General features: G+C 42.7%; 2 protein-coding genes across 5 annotated transcripts; both read left to right on the forward strand.

The window, feature by feature from the left end:
• Window positions 1–5,313, forward strand: HYKK (hydroxylysine kinase). 2 transcript variants are annotated; one of them, XM_086471494.1, is made up of 5 exons: window positions 1–33; window positions 324–676; window positions 1,422–1,564; window positions 3,950–4,133; window positions 4,796–5,313. In XM_086471494.1, the coding sequence occupies exons 2-5, from the start codon at window positions 331–333 to the stop codon at window positions 5,248–5,250; spliced, it is 1,128 nt and encodes a 375-aa protein (XP_086327620.1). In that variant the 5' UTR covers window positions 1–33; window positions 324–330; the 3' UTR covers window positions 5,251–5,313. The 2 variants fall into 2 exon arrangements, with proteins under 2 accessions (XP_086327620.1, XP_086327621.1); XM_086471495.1 differs by lacking the exon at window positions 1–33 and having other exon boundaries at window positions 304–676.
• A 447-nt stretch (window positions 5,314–5,760) lies between these two features.
• PSMA4 (proteasome 20S subunit alpha 4) lies at window positions 5,761–11,267 on the forward strand. 3 transcript variants are annotated; one of them, XM_086471372.1, is made up of 9 exons: window positions 5,761–5,791; window positions 6,037–6,077; window positions 6,375–6,417; window positions 7,154–7,316; window positions 8,667–8,744; window positions 8,978–9,066; window positions 9,922–10,052; window positions 10,261–10,384; window positions 10,867–11,267. In XM_086471372.1, the coding sequence occupies exons 2-9, from the start codon at window positions 6,075–6,077 to the stop codon at window positions 11,019–11,021; spliced, it is 786 nt and encodes a 261-aa protein (XP_086327498.1). In that variant the 5' UTR covers window positions 5,761–5,791; window positions 6,037–6,074; the 3' UTR covers window positions 11,022–11,267. The 3 variants fall into 3 exon arrangements, with proteins under 3 accessions (XP_086327498.1, XP_086327499.1, XP_086327500.1); XM_086471373.1 differs by lacking the exons at window positions 5,761–5,791; window positions 6,037–6,077; window positions 6,375–6,417 and having other exon boundaries at window positions 7,278–7,581; XM_086471374.1 differs by lacking the exons at window positions 5,761–5,791; window positions 6,037–6,077; window positions 6,375–6,417 and having other exon boundaries at window positions 7,282–7,316; window positions 7,532–8,744.
• The last annotated feature ends 3,570 nt before the right edge of the window (window positions 11,268–14,837 follow it).

A 14,837-nucleotide genomic window follows, 5' to 3' on the forward strand; every position in this document is an offset into this window, starting at 1 on the left:
TTAGGAAATCGTTCCTGGTTAGCCACCTACCAGGTTAGGCGGCTACTGCAAATTAGCTAATAAAAATGTGACTGGTTAATGAGCTTTTCATGTCCGCTTGTTCTGAACGGATTGAGTACATCTCTATAGAGGTCTTTCTGGGGGGAGGGGGGCTACAGACTAAGTAGCTGACAAGAAGCCCGGGCTGGCTTAGTGGGCTTTCTTTGCTTGTTTAATAAACGTAGGAAACTCCTCTCGGGTGTCTGATTGCATTTTGTTGCAGAAATCACTGCTTCTGCTGTCAGAATACAGATAAGGTCATCCAGCTTCTCTCTTTCTCCTAGAGATACAATGTCTACTGGAAGCAACTCTCAACCCCAGACATTCACCAAACCAGCACTTGGTGAAAAAGAGGTGACCGAATTGGTTGACAGGGTGTTTGGATTAAAGGTGTCTTGGATCAGGCCACTCCCCAGCTATGACGACCAGAATTTCCACGTGCGTGTTTCAAGAAACAAAGGTGCGGCTGAAGGTGCTGATGAGTATGTCCTCAAAATCACCAATTCAGAAGACAGCCAGGAGCCTGACCTCATCGAAGCGCAGACACAGGCCATGATGTTTCTCAGCGCTGAAGGCTTTCCTTCAGCTACTCCTTATCTTACAAAAGATGGTCACATCATGTCTCTGGAGTCAGGAGGTGAGCAATTACAAGTGTCTTCACTGCCTTACTGCCACCCTTAGCTTGGCAGAGGCTTGCTGTATGGCATGCCATATGTATGTCCTGAAGTAAAAGTCGAGGCTTATTTTTAACCGTTAGGGGATGTGTATCAGGTGACCTGTATTTCCAGCCATAATAGTTCAAACTTAAAATACCAGAAGTAAAGCAAGTCAAAGAGAGTAATAGTTAACTGTGAAAACAGTTAGGAATTAACTTCAGTATAACGAATTGGAGAAAACATTGATCTGACCTGTCCAGGCTCAAGAAAAGGAAAAAAAAAAAACCTCATTGAGTAAACGATGTTACAAATTATTTGCCTACAGAATGCTGTAAAATACAGTGCTAGCCCATCTGTGATGCCAGAACAAATTGCTTTAACAGTGCTTGGAAGAAAAGTTGTGGTGATATTTTGCTTATTTTCACTGTAACTTCCAAACCAAAGCTGGGACTTCTGAGACCGCCTGTTCTGCTGCAAAACGGTGTAAGTGGGTGTCTGCAGGCAGTGGAGGAAACGTGCTGTGTGCAGAGTCCGCTCCAAGGACTAGGAGTCCAGCATAGGTTGCAAGTGTGCTAAGGTTTGCACACCATCATACAGCATTCTGGAAATGCATTTTATCAGCTACATCTGACAACTTCTACGCTGGAATAAACCTGTTTTGCCTCTTGCATTAACTCATCATAACGTATGTTCAAGCAACTGACTGCACCTCTCTGTGCTTGTCAGGTGCTGGACCCGGGAACAAAAAGTACATGGTCAGGCTGCTGACTTACCTGCCAGGTACGCCTGTAGCAAAAATTGCTGCAAGTACTCAGGTTCTCTATGAGATTGGTGAGCTAGCTGCCAGACTGGATAAAGCTCTCTCAGAGGTGAGTTTTCATGGCTCCAGCCTCACAAACTTCTTTCTCAAATTAATTTCTCCTCTGTATTTCTTCTTGTGCTTGCTGTCCACTTTCCTGATCTGCAAAATTCAAGTTGGTGAATGCAGATGTCAGTTTTAACTCATCTTTCGAGTGCCAACCTCCAAGCTGGCTGTTACTAAAGGTAATGTGACCAGTTGGTGCTTATGACATGGTATTGGTGATCCTTTCGCCTTGCGTTTTTGTACCATGAACAGGGAGGTACGGATTTCTTTTTTACTTACGCCGAACTCACTGTTTGATGTTTCAAACCTGGCAAATAAGGAGAGTGAACCCTGGGGTGCTCAAATGAGAAGCCTGTAAAGCTTGTTGTAAAGCACTCTTGTATAGCACGCGTCAGGCACAGCTGGATGATCTATTATTTTGAGTTCATTTTGACTTGCTCTCTTTCTCCTGGTCGTGAGAACTGTGACCATTTAACATCGGTCGCAGTTGGTTCCTTCTCTGCGATGCCAGCTGTGCCAACAAACGGAGATTTGTGACACTTCTCTCATTTGCACCGCTGCAAGTCAAATAACCCTAATGCAAAGGAAGTTCTTTCTTTACTTTGTAATTATACAGGATAATAAAGCTGATAAATCGGCTAGTAATTAAGTTTGATAATAAAAAAAACTCTTGCATTATTTATTGCCTTTCATTAACCTTTTCTTCTCATGTTCTGGCTACCGGCTTCAAACAATTATGGGATGTGGATTGCCAGCTTTGCTAACCACATTCATAAATTACAAGAGCATTTTTCAATTGGGAAGGATAATTTACTGTTGCCTTCTAACACTCTGGTCACGCTCTTATAATGCGATTAAAATAATTTATATAGAGCAGCTAGTCTCAAAATATACCTGTGACTTGTCCTGCCAAGGAGGAAATAGTTGATGAGAAAGCAAATTTTGATGGAAAAGGCTCTTTATGCCCTTAACATGTGGATTATCATCTACCAAGGTTTGTCATTTAAAAGAAAGAATCAGAATCATTACTGTCAAAACTCCAAAATATCATTGACACTAAAAATAATACCTAAAGTATTAAGTTTTCTGATGACAGATCGTAAAATACAGCCTGTCTTTTCTACCTGCTGAATTTACTTTGTTGACTCGATAGCAAAGCCATGTGCCATGCTTTGTTCGGGGCACAAAATAGCATTTCACCGCTTTCTCAGTTGGTGTCTCCTTTTGCTTGGACGTGCTTCACATCCTCTAAAGGGAAATAAGTTTATGGCTGTACAGTGACTGCCTGTGGCTTTACAGTGACAGGGGCTCGTGACTTTCTGTTACCCTTCACACGTCCGGTAACCTGCATATACCTTGCTGGAACATCCGATTTGTGCTGGGGAGATGGCAGTGGTTGCCTACCAGGTGGCATTCCTCCTACCAATGTGGTGCTTTATACGGCAGTAGGATCCTGTATTGTGTGTGATTTTTGGTTTAGGCTTGATGTTGTTCCTTCCTTTATCATGCATGGTTCCAGTTTTATCATTTAGCTATCTTTAAGAGCCTTAATAACAAGCGCAGGTTTCTTTTAAGAGGAAGCTGGCTACTCTTGTGGGAAGGTTTTTTTTTTAATTTGCCCTACGCACTGGTAGAATCTGGCCCACAAGCTGCCTTAATAAGCATTAGAGGATTCAAGGATGAGCATGGTATGCAGTGGGAGAGGAGCTTTTCCTCCCTGAATGTCACCTTCCGAACCACCTTTTTCGTTTGCTGGCCTCTCAATGAGAGAGAGGTTAAGGCCCTTGTTTGTTTAAAATGTTTAGGCTACCTGGATGTACAAAGGCAAACTTTCGTAAGAATCAAGCTCTGTCCGATGTCTCCATAAAGTAACCCTGTCCTCGGGATTTTTCCTGTACCAGCTGATCCTAAGGCTCGTCCCCAGAAGCTGCCACCTTTAAATGCACAGAGCGTGCCTGTTCCCAGCACGCTGGCAGGTTTTGTGTCTCCTCTGCTCCGACAGCTTTCTGCAGCGCCAGCTGTGCAATCCGGGCTCTGCCCGTGTGGGGCTCTGGCCTTGGCACAGCCTCAAAGTTCCTACATAATGTCACGTTACAGAAAGTCAGTATCAAGTTTCAAACTATTTAAGTGACTTAAATGACTTCAGATAATCTCTGTACCTTAAAAATGGGGAAGAAACAGTTTGGGTTGTATGTAGATACGGAGATGCTTGCCTTAATCATCCTTCAGGTTATTCTTGTGGATACAAAGCAATAGTCAAAGTCATGGTGCTTTTCAGTGAGTCTCATTAGGAACCTGTTAAAGTTAATAGGGGCTTTGAATCAAGCCCTTTACTCATAAAAGCAGGATTTTTATTTATGGCCTATTTTATCTTGTGCTTTTTCCAAAGAAATTCCATCATCCATCAGTAAAAAGTCTGCATCGAGGTCAGTTCATTTGGAACCTGGCAAACGTTCCTCTTCTAGATCAGTACATTTATGCCTTGGGCCAGAACAAATACCGTGACGTTGTGGAACAAGTTATTGAGCAGTTTAAAGGGAAAGTAATACCCAAGCTAAGCAGTTTTCGAGCCTGTGAGTATTTTATTCTCATTGTAATTATGTCGAACTGAGACACTGAAATTTCTTCTGGGAGTTTGGGTCTGTGGGTCTTATCCCTAGCTAGCCATGTGCAAATACTGTGCTGAGTGAACACAGCGCAGAGTAAGCCATGAGGAGTGTGCTGTCCAGAGTCAGGTCAGTTCTTGATCTTTCTGATGAGTTTGCTTCCAGTTAAGGTGATGATTTTCATGCTGTTACATCAGCTTAACAAAAATATATTTGGACCTTTCATAAAGGCCCAAATAACTAATAATAACAACTATTTAATCATATTTTTGGATTTCAGCTCGCATTGATGCTGATGATAGTTTGATAATTTGAAAACTGCTATTCTGTGTCTGGAAAACACGTAGCATATCGCAGGTAGTACCAGAGCAGAATAAGATCTCCTAACGCTCCCTGTATCTATTGCTATCTGGTCACCCGCTAGCAGGATGGAGGTTCCTAGGAAGCAGTAAGGCCGTGAAAGGCAACACTTGATGCTGAGGGAGACTAGTACGTTGGTTGTAGCTGAATGTTATTTTGAGCCTCTGTGCATCTTTTCAAAGCTGTTTCACTGAGAAATGAGGAAAAAAAAAGTTAGATTCTGCTGTTTAATAATTATTAAATACTGTTTCTCTTTCTTTGGTGTTTAGGTATCAATCATGGAGATCTTAATGACCACAACATTCTAGTAGACTCCAGTTCTGCTTCCCTGGAGAATCCTCAGTACAGAGTCTCCGGCATCCTGGATTTTAGTGACATGAGTTATGGGTATTATGTATTTGAAGTCGCAATAGCGATCATGTACATGATGATTGAGAGCCCAGATCCCCTGAGCGTTGGAGGGCATGTTCTGGCAGGGTTTGAAAGTGTCCTGCCACTCACGCAGGAGGAGAGGGGTGCGCTTTTTCTCTTGGTGAGCGGGAGGTTTTCTCAGTCCCTGGTCATAGCAGCCCACACGGCCCTGCTGTACCCAGAGAACAAGGAGTACCTCATGATCACGGCCAAAACCGGGTGGAAACACTTAATGAAGATGTTTGAGGTGGGCCAAGAAGCGGTGGAGAAGACATGGTTTGAGACTGCCAAAGCATACGGGAACCACGAGTAGGCCGTCCGCTGCCGAGCAGCTTGCGCGGTGACATGACCTCTGCAATAAAGCGGCTCTGCCGGTGCTGGAGCGCGTCCGGTCTGTGCGCGGGGGGCGGCGGCGCACGAGCCGGGGCGAGGGCCGGTCTCCCCTCCCTTCCCGGGGCGAGGGCCGGTCTTCCCATCTTTCCCGGGGCGAGGGCCAGTCTCGCCTCCCTCCCCGGGGCGCGGTCGCTGCCCTTCGCCTCAGCGGGCCCGCCAAGGGGGCGGTGCGGGCTGCAGCGGCCGCGCGGGGGAGCCGTTCCGGCGGCCGAGGCGGCTGCGCGCGCTGACCCTCCGGGCGGGAGCGCGGGCACGCGCAGAGGCGCGCGCGCCAGCCCCGCCCGGCGACCGTAGAGGGAAGGGGCAATGCCCCGCCTTACTCCGGCACACGGCACCGCGCAGGCGCGGCGGCCATTTCCGACGCAGCGGTGAAGGTTTGGGCGCGGCTACAGTGCCCGGTTCCTGCTCGCCGGACGGGACTCGCTCGCCCTGCCCGGCCGATCGGCCCCCTCCGGCCTGCCGTGAGTGAGGGCGGGCTGGGGGGAGCGGGGCGCGCCCCTGCGCGCCGCGGGAGGCGGCGAGGCCCCCGCCGTCCGCCGCGGTGGGGATGACTCTGCAGTGCGGTGGCGGGGCGCTGGGCCGGGCGCGGCTGCGGCGCCCTCTGGGGCTCGGGCTGGGGCCGGGGCCGGGGCCGGGGTCGGGGCCGCGTGCGCGAGGCGCGGCGGGGCGCTCGGTGCGGACTAAAGCGCTCTGTGGTGTCTTGCAGGTCCGCTCCCCTTCTGCCCGCAGCGCGTCCCCGGCACGATGGTGAGTGGCAGCTGCGGGCCGGGCCCGCCTTCCCCGGGCCTCGTCGCGTCGCAGCGCGGGTGGGTCGGCTGCGGTGGGGCCTGGCCAGCCCCCGCGGGGCCGGGGTGCGGGCGCAGCGGTGCCCGTGGGCCGGGCCCGCGTGTGAGGGTCGCGGCGTTGCTTTCTTATCGCGGGTGGTGCCAAACTGAGGTCACGAAGGGATCGGGTTTTTGTACGCGGTGCAGAGCATCGCTAATTTTAGAACGTTGCTTTCTGACAAGAGAGCGATGATATTTAATAAGCTGTTGCTTTTTACAGTCTCGAAGATATGACTCCAGAACTACCATATTTTCTCCAGAAGGTATTTTTTAACCCCACACTTTCAAGTAAACTCTGACTGTTCTGTCCAGCTTCTCAAAGCTAACTAACTACTGTACAAAGGTTGGTCGTTTATAGCGTGTTTCCATCCATCTGTGAGTTACAGAAATTATGTGTACCTGCTAAAAGTAGTGCCCAAGGGTCCAAAAAGTGGAGACTTCCGAATTTGTTGTAATTCAGGTAATAATGAGACCCTGCCCCTTTAGTGAGTCATACCACCTGTCACGTTTTTGAAATAACAAGCAAATCTTCACAATTTGTCTTTTGTTTGGGTATGGATGGATGTTGTTACTGTTAGTATCGTAATGGTGCAGTCACATGTCTCGTTATTCTTACGCATGCTGAAACAAGTACGTACAAATGTATTTCTTAGATGGGATGGACTCAAAAAGTCTAGTATCAGATATTTTCTCTTAATTATTGAAAATCCATTTTGGCTTATTCCAGTGCAGTAGAGAGTTCTGTAGGTTTATTTATTAATTTTTTAAATAAAGGTGTTTTTTTTCACATTGGTGATGCCCTATATTGATGGATTTTCTTTCTCTGACTGCCTTCTCCTTTTCAACCAATTCATTTACTATCAACTGGTAACAGACTGAAGAAGTAAGACTAGGTTGTACAATGAGCATCTGTCAGATTCTTGCAAATTTAAGTCACCTCTCGTACTTGGTCTTGTTCAGTGTTACTTTTTGATGTTACTAATTTAAATCCTTTCCTAGGTCGCTTGTACCAGGTTGAGTATGCAATGGAAGCAATTGGACACGCAGGTACTTGCTTGGGAATTCTAGCAAACGATGGTGTTTTGCTAGCAGCAGAGAGGCGCAACATTCACAAGCTTCTTGATGAAGTGTTTTTCTCGGAGAAAATATACAAACTTAATGAGTAAGTTAAAATGGTGATCGGATGTCCAGTGACCTTATTGGCAACAAAGTACTGCTGTTATTCAGACATTTTAGCACTGAACCTGGTTTATTTGAGGTGTTAGTATTCTTTTTGTTCAGTGTTTTAGACAGGTATGACTGTTTTGTCATTGTTCGCTTCAGTAGTTCTCCTTCTAATGCAGAAGCATCGTTTGTTTTTTTTTTTTTTATCTCTAGGAGAACTTTCTAGGTGGAATAGCCTGTTTGTTGGTACTTCCCCACACAAGGTAACTTTACTGCAGCAGTTAAGAAAATTGGGAATTCTCATGTTTTGCAAAATACCATTGGGGGGGGCAAAATAAAGAACGCATACAGAAGTCACCTGCTATTTCAGCTCAGTGTCCTCTTCTGAGTCTTTGTTTTTCTTTTGTGATTCAAAGAGAACAAGATAATTAGGCAAAATAGGCCTTAGGTTTCTTTGCCACAGTTGTAGCAGAGATGATATATCTCCCTATTACAACTTCCTTTTTAGCTCTCTGGAAGTCAAATTTGTGATGTCAGAGCAAAGAGTGTTACGGACTATGCTCCCTTGCCTGTAAGGGAGGTAGAGCTTCATTCTTGCCAGAATGAATAATAGCTTTTCATCCTGTCAGCCTCCCGTGCTGTGTTGATCTTGAAAGCAGCTAGAACTGTAGGGTACGGGATTTTTAAGGAGGCAGTACAGCAGTGCACTGGTGTAGTCCCCTAGGCCAGCCCTTCCATCTTCTGAAAATTTCCTAAGTTCACTTGGAAAAAGATAACCTGGATTGTCTTTCTTCAATCCTTTCTGTGTAGTGAAAGCTTTGTGGCAATATCAGATTGGGCAACAGATCTTAAATTAAGAGGTAACGAAACCATCAGGGATGTGAGGCGCTTATTTTTCTTCTGATCAGATGAAGATCTCTCAGTTGCACAAATGCTATGTGTCACCCAGCAACTTCCACTGAAGGCCTGTCACACCTGCCCGGCTCCTTCAGTGTTCTGGTGTGTTGTGTCGGGTGGCCTCCAGCTAGCTGCTGGCACGCAGCTTGTAGCTCTTGTAAAGACACTCGGGACTTAATCATCTTTGGTATGATCCTCTTCTCAGAACCGTACGTATAACTACGTACTGACCTGGTTGCTTTTTGCTGTCCATCTCTGCTCTTACAAAATGGTTACGTAATGGTTTTGGTGTATCCTAAAGGCAGGAGCTGGTGAACCTGTTTTGTGTGGCAGCTGCGTAGTTTTGGTCAGAAAAGCCCAACAGTAGGTGTTCTGCTTGAACTGCTGTATGAAGAGGTGACTTTGTTGGAGATTGATAGGAAATCAGTTAATTTGTATGCTTTTATTGCAGGGATATGGCTTGCAGTGTTGCAGGAATAACTTCAGATGCCAATGTTCTAACAAATGAGCTGAGACTGATTGCGCAGAGGTAGGTCTGCTGATAGTTAACATGGTTTTACTTGCCTGCGCTGTCAGATTCAGTTCTGTTCATGTATTAAATGAAAATGAGCATGTGTTTAGTGGAGTAGAAGTAGATTGTTTGAAATAAAACAGCTAGGTCAAAGAGGCTCTAACTCAGGAACTTTTTTCTTGGCAAATGTGGTACAGGATACTGTCAGCAAAACAAGTTTTGAAAACTGTTTTTTTTCTCTTTCATGTTAGGTATTTGTTACAATATCAAGAGCCCATTCCTTGTGAACAGCTGGTAACAGCACTATGTGATATCAAGCAGGCTTATACACAGTTTGGAGGTAATGAAGTGTGGTGAACCATTGTTCTTTTACATGTCTAAAGAGTGATTTTTGGTACAGAATTTGAAGCATCTGAGTCTCTGGACAGTTCTACCAAATTCTTCCGTAACAAGTTATACTGGGAAAAAAACAATAGGTGAATTGAAGAGGGAATGGGTAGTCATGGTTACTGTTTTGCTGCTGAAGGTGCTACTTTTTAGTGATTGAGGAGTTGATGGCTGAGATCCTGGCCCATTGCACAGAATGCTTTGAGCGCTCTTGGACTTAGTGAATGCCTTCAGCAGACCAGCAGAGAATTGTTTGATATGTAACCTTTCAACATTTTGGGCCCATCCAGCATAATGGCACAATGAATAACAAATAAGACTATATGTAGGGGTATCAATATTATAAAAAATACTATTTCTATGGATCAGGCAATATGTTAAAAAATGATGTAAGTAGTATTCCTTAGTATGTGAACAGATGACTCTGGTGTTTTACATATATGTAGTGTGAAAGAATGACCTTTTTATGTACCTGGCTTTTGACACTGCTAAGTTACATGCTTTAACTGCTAAGCTACATACTTTAAATATTAAGTTTTGATTTAAAGCCCTGAGATGATAAATTACAATTTGTGGAGACAGAAATTAGCTGCTCTTGGGGTTAAATGAAATAAACCTCTGTTGCCCCCCGTCTCATGACTTCGAAAGAAATGCTGGTGTGCTTATCTCAAGCAACAGAAGTGCAGAACAGTCTGTTAAATCCTAGTTCACAGGAATAGATGTGAAAGAAGAAATCAAAGGAAGTAATTGTCACTCATGACCAATCTTGTTACTAAATTTAGATTACTAATAGCCTTCTTTTCAACAGGAAAACGTCCTTTTGGTGTTTCGTTGCTGTATATTGGCTGGGATAAGCATTATGGATTTCAGCTGTATCAAAGTGATCCTAGTGGAAATTATGGAGGGTGGAAAGCTACGTGCATTGGGAATAATAGTGCTGTAAGTCCTGTTTTTTTTCCCCTCTCAAAGTCAAGCAAAAAAAAAAAAGTGTAAATTCCCCTGTACTAATTAAACTGAGTTCTTGATTGCTAGTGCAGAGCTAAGTGCCTAGAAACACTGCTGTTACTTGTGTATTGATACTGTCTGGTAAAAGCAACTTTCAGTTGATTGCCCAAAGATACCATTTTAATTTCTGTGAAATTTATAGGCAGCTGTGTCAATGCTGAAGCAAGACTACAAAGAAGGAGAAATGACCTTAAAGACTGCCCTTGCGTTAGCCATTAAGGTTCTAAACAAAACCATGGATGTAAGCAAACTCTCTGCAGAGAAAGGTAAGCAGCTCGCAAATCTGGGATAACCCCCTTTGCTTGGAAGAAAGAGAATGTAGTGAATGTATGTACGCGAGATGTGGTTTGACGGATTTTTAGTTGTCATGTGAAAACTGGTTTTGGAAGGTGCAGCAGCACTCAGCCTTACCCTTTCTAAGAGGCATACAGATAGCTTACTTGAGGAGGATCCACCCTGGTCAGCTCCCGGGGCTCAAGCACAGTTTGGGGATCGTAGACCGCGTTGCTGCGGTAGCAGGCGTGGCTGCGTGTCTGGTAGAGGAATCACGGGAGAGGTATTAACGCGCTTGTGCGTGCTGCTGCAGAAGAGGGCTGCTGCCGTCTGGCTTGCCAGTCCAGCGTCTTGGTAGAGGCAGGACAAGAGCCTTCTGCTTCATTGTCAGCCGTGACCACAGATCATACCCTTCTGATGATTGCTCTGTCTGAGGGACAAAATGTAACGCCGCTGTCTGTTCCATATGTTTCAGTTGAAATTGCAACACTGACAAGAGAGAACGGAAAGACAGTGATAAGGGTTCTGAAGCAAAAGGAGGTGGAACAGTTGATAAAACAACATGAGGAGGAGGAAGCAAAAGCTGAACGTGAAAAGAAGGAGAAAGAACAAAAAGAGAAGGATAAATAGAATATGAAATCAAGTGTTCTGTAGATAATATAGGACCTGCTTCAGTAAAAGATAATCTGGATTTCTTTTTCGAAGCAGCCTACAGATATGCCATGGAGGACCCAGAATTACTTTTGATGAACCAGGTCCTTCATTCAGATGATTAGTTTATTGCTCCTTACATTGACCAATAATTGCTTTAATTCTTGAACACTCTATTTCTTTCATCTTCTGTTTGTTATTATGGAATAAAATTTAAGAAGAATAGTGATGGGTGTCTTTATTTCCTCAGTGATGCCTGGATATGCACAATCTTGAGGGATTTAATCGCTTTAAACCATTAAAACAAGGTATATGCTAGTTGGTAAAGAACAAATATGGTGTTAGAATTGTTATAGTTTTGTGTCTGTGTGTGGGTTTTCCTTTTAAAGTAGTGAAAAGGGCTCCTAAGTTTGAAAAATCATTTCACAAATACGGAATGAAAGTGTGCTGGCATGCCAAGGTTTAATTTTGGCCTTATTTTGTTCTATAACAGGCTGTGTCAAACCAATGGTCTTGCAAGCAGTAGTGTTTTAAACATGCCCTGTAGCAAATGTGTTCAGTTTATCATAGCCTTTCACGAGTGCATGTGTTTTCTAAGAAATTATTCATATAACACTAGCTATATTCACACAAACTAGAAGGACATTGTACAAAGGCCACGTGAAAAAGTTAAGCTAACTTGTCAAAATACATGTAGGTAAATAAAATTATTTTTGGCCATGTTGATGATTTTACATTTTATCCTGAAAGGAAATAGAGGTGTTTTATATTTGGTTTAGTGTTGCTGGTACTTCCCCAGAGAATTTGGTTCCTTTCTCTGACAGACAACAGTCTAGTAAACTAACTGGTTAACCACTTGAAAAATCATAATATTTGTATGTGAGTTGGAAATTACAGTAATTTTTGTTCAGATTATCCCTATACTGAATGCAAAGCAATATGATTTTCAGATTAACAAAAGTATCTTCTAGGTCTGAAAAAAAAATTTATCTGGAATTAATAGAGGAGATGCAAACAAGTTACTAAACATTATTTTGGAGCCTTTCAGTTGCCAAAAGCAAATTGAAGAGCTCATTCAAGTGACAGGCTTAAATGAGAGGCCTTACCTGCTGAATTTCAAACTGACACTGGTGATCCAGCCCCTTAATGCTGACCCTGGATTGTGTCTATCTTGCAGCTTTTTGGGTTTGTTTTTTTTATCCCTGAAGGGTATCTGTTGTTTACAGATGTAACATAACCACTTTAAAACACTGTATGGATTTACTCTGTTTCTTTCTGTTCTTAATCTATCCCAGACATTTTTGACTGATAAAATGTGCTTTGTGAACATGGCCAGGAATTGCCCTTAGTCTCAACAAACCCCATTTTTGAGCTCATTGCTGTAAGATTCACTGTTGAGAACAGAGGGAAGGAATCTGGCTTGAGATGTCTGTGCTGCAGCTTGCGTAGATGTACTGCGCTTGTGCAGCTTCTGCCCAGAGAGCGGTGGGGGCTGGCCTGGGTTCTGGGCAGGCTGCAGGACCTGCTTGTGCGTTGTCCAAGTCTTGGTGCAGGCTAGTTGCTTTAGTCTTTTATACTGAACTTAGACAGTACTTTGCTAGTATTCAAATTTTATAGCTAATAAAAGTTAGACTGAGTTTATTTGAACTTTGTGCAACACTAGCTCTTCCAAGTAACATAGGAAAGATGTTTCATGTAACAAGTCCTGAATAGTTGCAGACCATGTGCAATGGGTAAGTTTTAATCTGTAGTACTAAGGGTTGTATAAATACCTCAAGCTCTATTTTAATGTAGAAAATTCCGTGCTCAATCTTTTTTGATACCGTGAATGCAATACATCAGCGTCTTTTGCAGATTTCTAGATCACTGATGATGGTTATACAAGTACATGGAATATGCCCTAAAAGCAGCAATGCCAAAACGGAGTTTTTTCTAACTTCTCAAAGATTGCTTGAAACAAAACAGGATCCACTCCAGCAATGCTTTCTGTCTTCTAGGAAACCATTAAGAGCATCTGAGTCTGGGTTCATCAATGTATATAAATCACACAAGGCAGTTTGTTTAGTGTACTAGTAGAAGTAGTATTAGATAGCTTAGGATATAGATTTAATAAAATATTTTTTCTTGAATGCTTCTGTTTCTAACAAAGAGGGGATAACAATATATACTCGGAGCTTTGTTTAAAGAATCACCAATAGCATTTCTTTGCCAAACACTGCATCATTTGCTGGTAAAGGAGAACTTTTTAGATACTGTAATAATTAAAAGTATGAATGACTTAAAAGATCGTTCTGATCTGTACTCCATTATGTATTGAAGCATTGTGATAAGTTGTGTGGTTACACTACATTTTACAAGATCTATTTATTTGAAGGTTTTGTTTACCCGAAGTAAAAGTATTGTCAAATAATTTATGATATAATTTATTATTGAACAATAATTACTAATTTAGTTTAAAAACCGCCATCTCTACTGAAAGCCATTCGTAGCTGATTGTGAGATGAGCCTTGGTACTGCCTTGGAACAGGCAAGTAGCTCGAGCTGGCACTCATATCCATGGCGTACAGGAAAGTCCTGCTAAACTACATTTAATTTCTGATTCTTCTCTGCATTTGAACCCAGGACACTAAGCAGATGCTGGAGATCTTTTGTTGACTAGAATCTTCCTGGGACATCCTTACACCAACGCAAGTTCCTTACCTCTTTTCCCTAGAAATAGAGCAGTGTTTGACTGCGTAGGCCTATTGTGTTGATTCTGGCTTTGTGTGCTTTAAAAAAAAAAAAATTTAAAAAAATCACCACTATCTGTGCCTTCTCTGGGAGTGGTTTGGGGATAAGTCGTAAGAACAGAAAAATGATTTTGGCGATACCTTTGAGTTGTCTTTGCTAATCAAAATGATCTTCCTGTTCTTTGTATGTTTTTTTGGTGTACGTAGTGTTTACGTAGAGTTTACAGTGTATTACATAAGTATTTCAACTATTTAGCTATTGCTGTGGATTAAATGTTATTTTAACACCGGAACTTCATGTGGTGCTGTGGAAGGTGACAGATTTTTTCAAAATAGGTAAAAGTATTTACTTGAAATTGTTTGCATAATAATGATGTTAGTAAACTTAAAAGACTGGATAGTTATATCTCACTTGAGTGCATGACAGAACTTGTTAGGGCAAGTACTCACAAATAGATTGTCCTAATAGATTGTAATGTGTTTTATTATTCTAAGTAGTTTAAGAGATAATGAAACTACTTCTTCTCCAGTAATACCTGTGCTGTCTCTTGCATCTGTCAGTGTTTTTTTAAAAAAAAAAAAAAAAGGTAGCTTGTTTTCTAGATGACTGTATTCAGTTCAAATAAAGTAAAATTGACTTCTAAGACTGCTTCTTATGTGACTTATGTGACTGTATTTTGCACTGGAAGACTGAAGATGCCTTCTGGTATGCTTCCCTATTCATCCAAATATTGTTTCGTGTCTGAGGTATAAAGGCACCCAAATTAAGATGATAAACAAAGGACTTTTTATGTTAAATTTGACTGCTGCTTCTGTTTGTTATGTGTTTCCAAGGTAATTATTTATTCTTTCTGTTAATAATCTTAAAATTAGGGACAATACTTCTGCACTGTGTTGTGAGAATGGATATATTAATGATTACAGTGCATTTAAATTAGTGGGTTTAGAGGCCACAGAACTGTGTGATCCACAGATAACACAGCTAAGTGTATACAAGACATCTACGTCCAAGAAGTTAACGTACTGAGGTACCTCATACATGAGAGAAATGACGTAACTTCAGACT

The sequence above is a fragment of the Leptosomus discolor genome, chromosome 11 (genome assembly GCF_034619465.1).
Source record: "Leptosomus discolor isolate bLepDis1 chromosome 11, bLepDis1.hap2, whole genome shotgun sequence".
Lineage (NCBI taxonomy): Eukaryota > Metazoa > Chordata > Aves > Leptosomiformes > Leptosomidae > Leptosomus > Leptosomus discolor.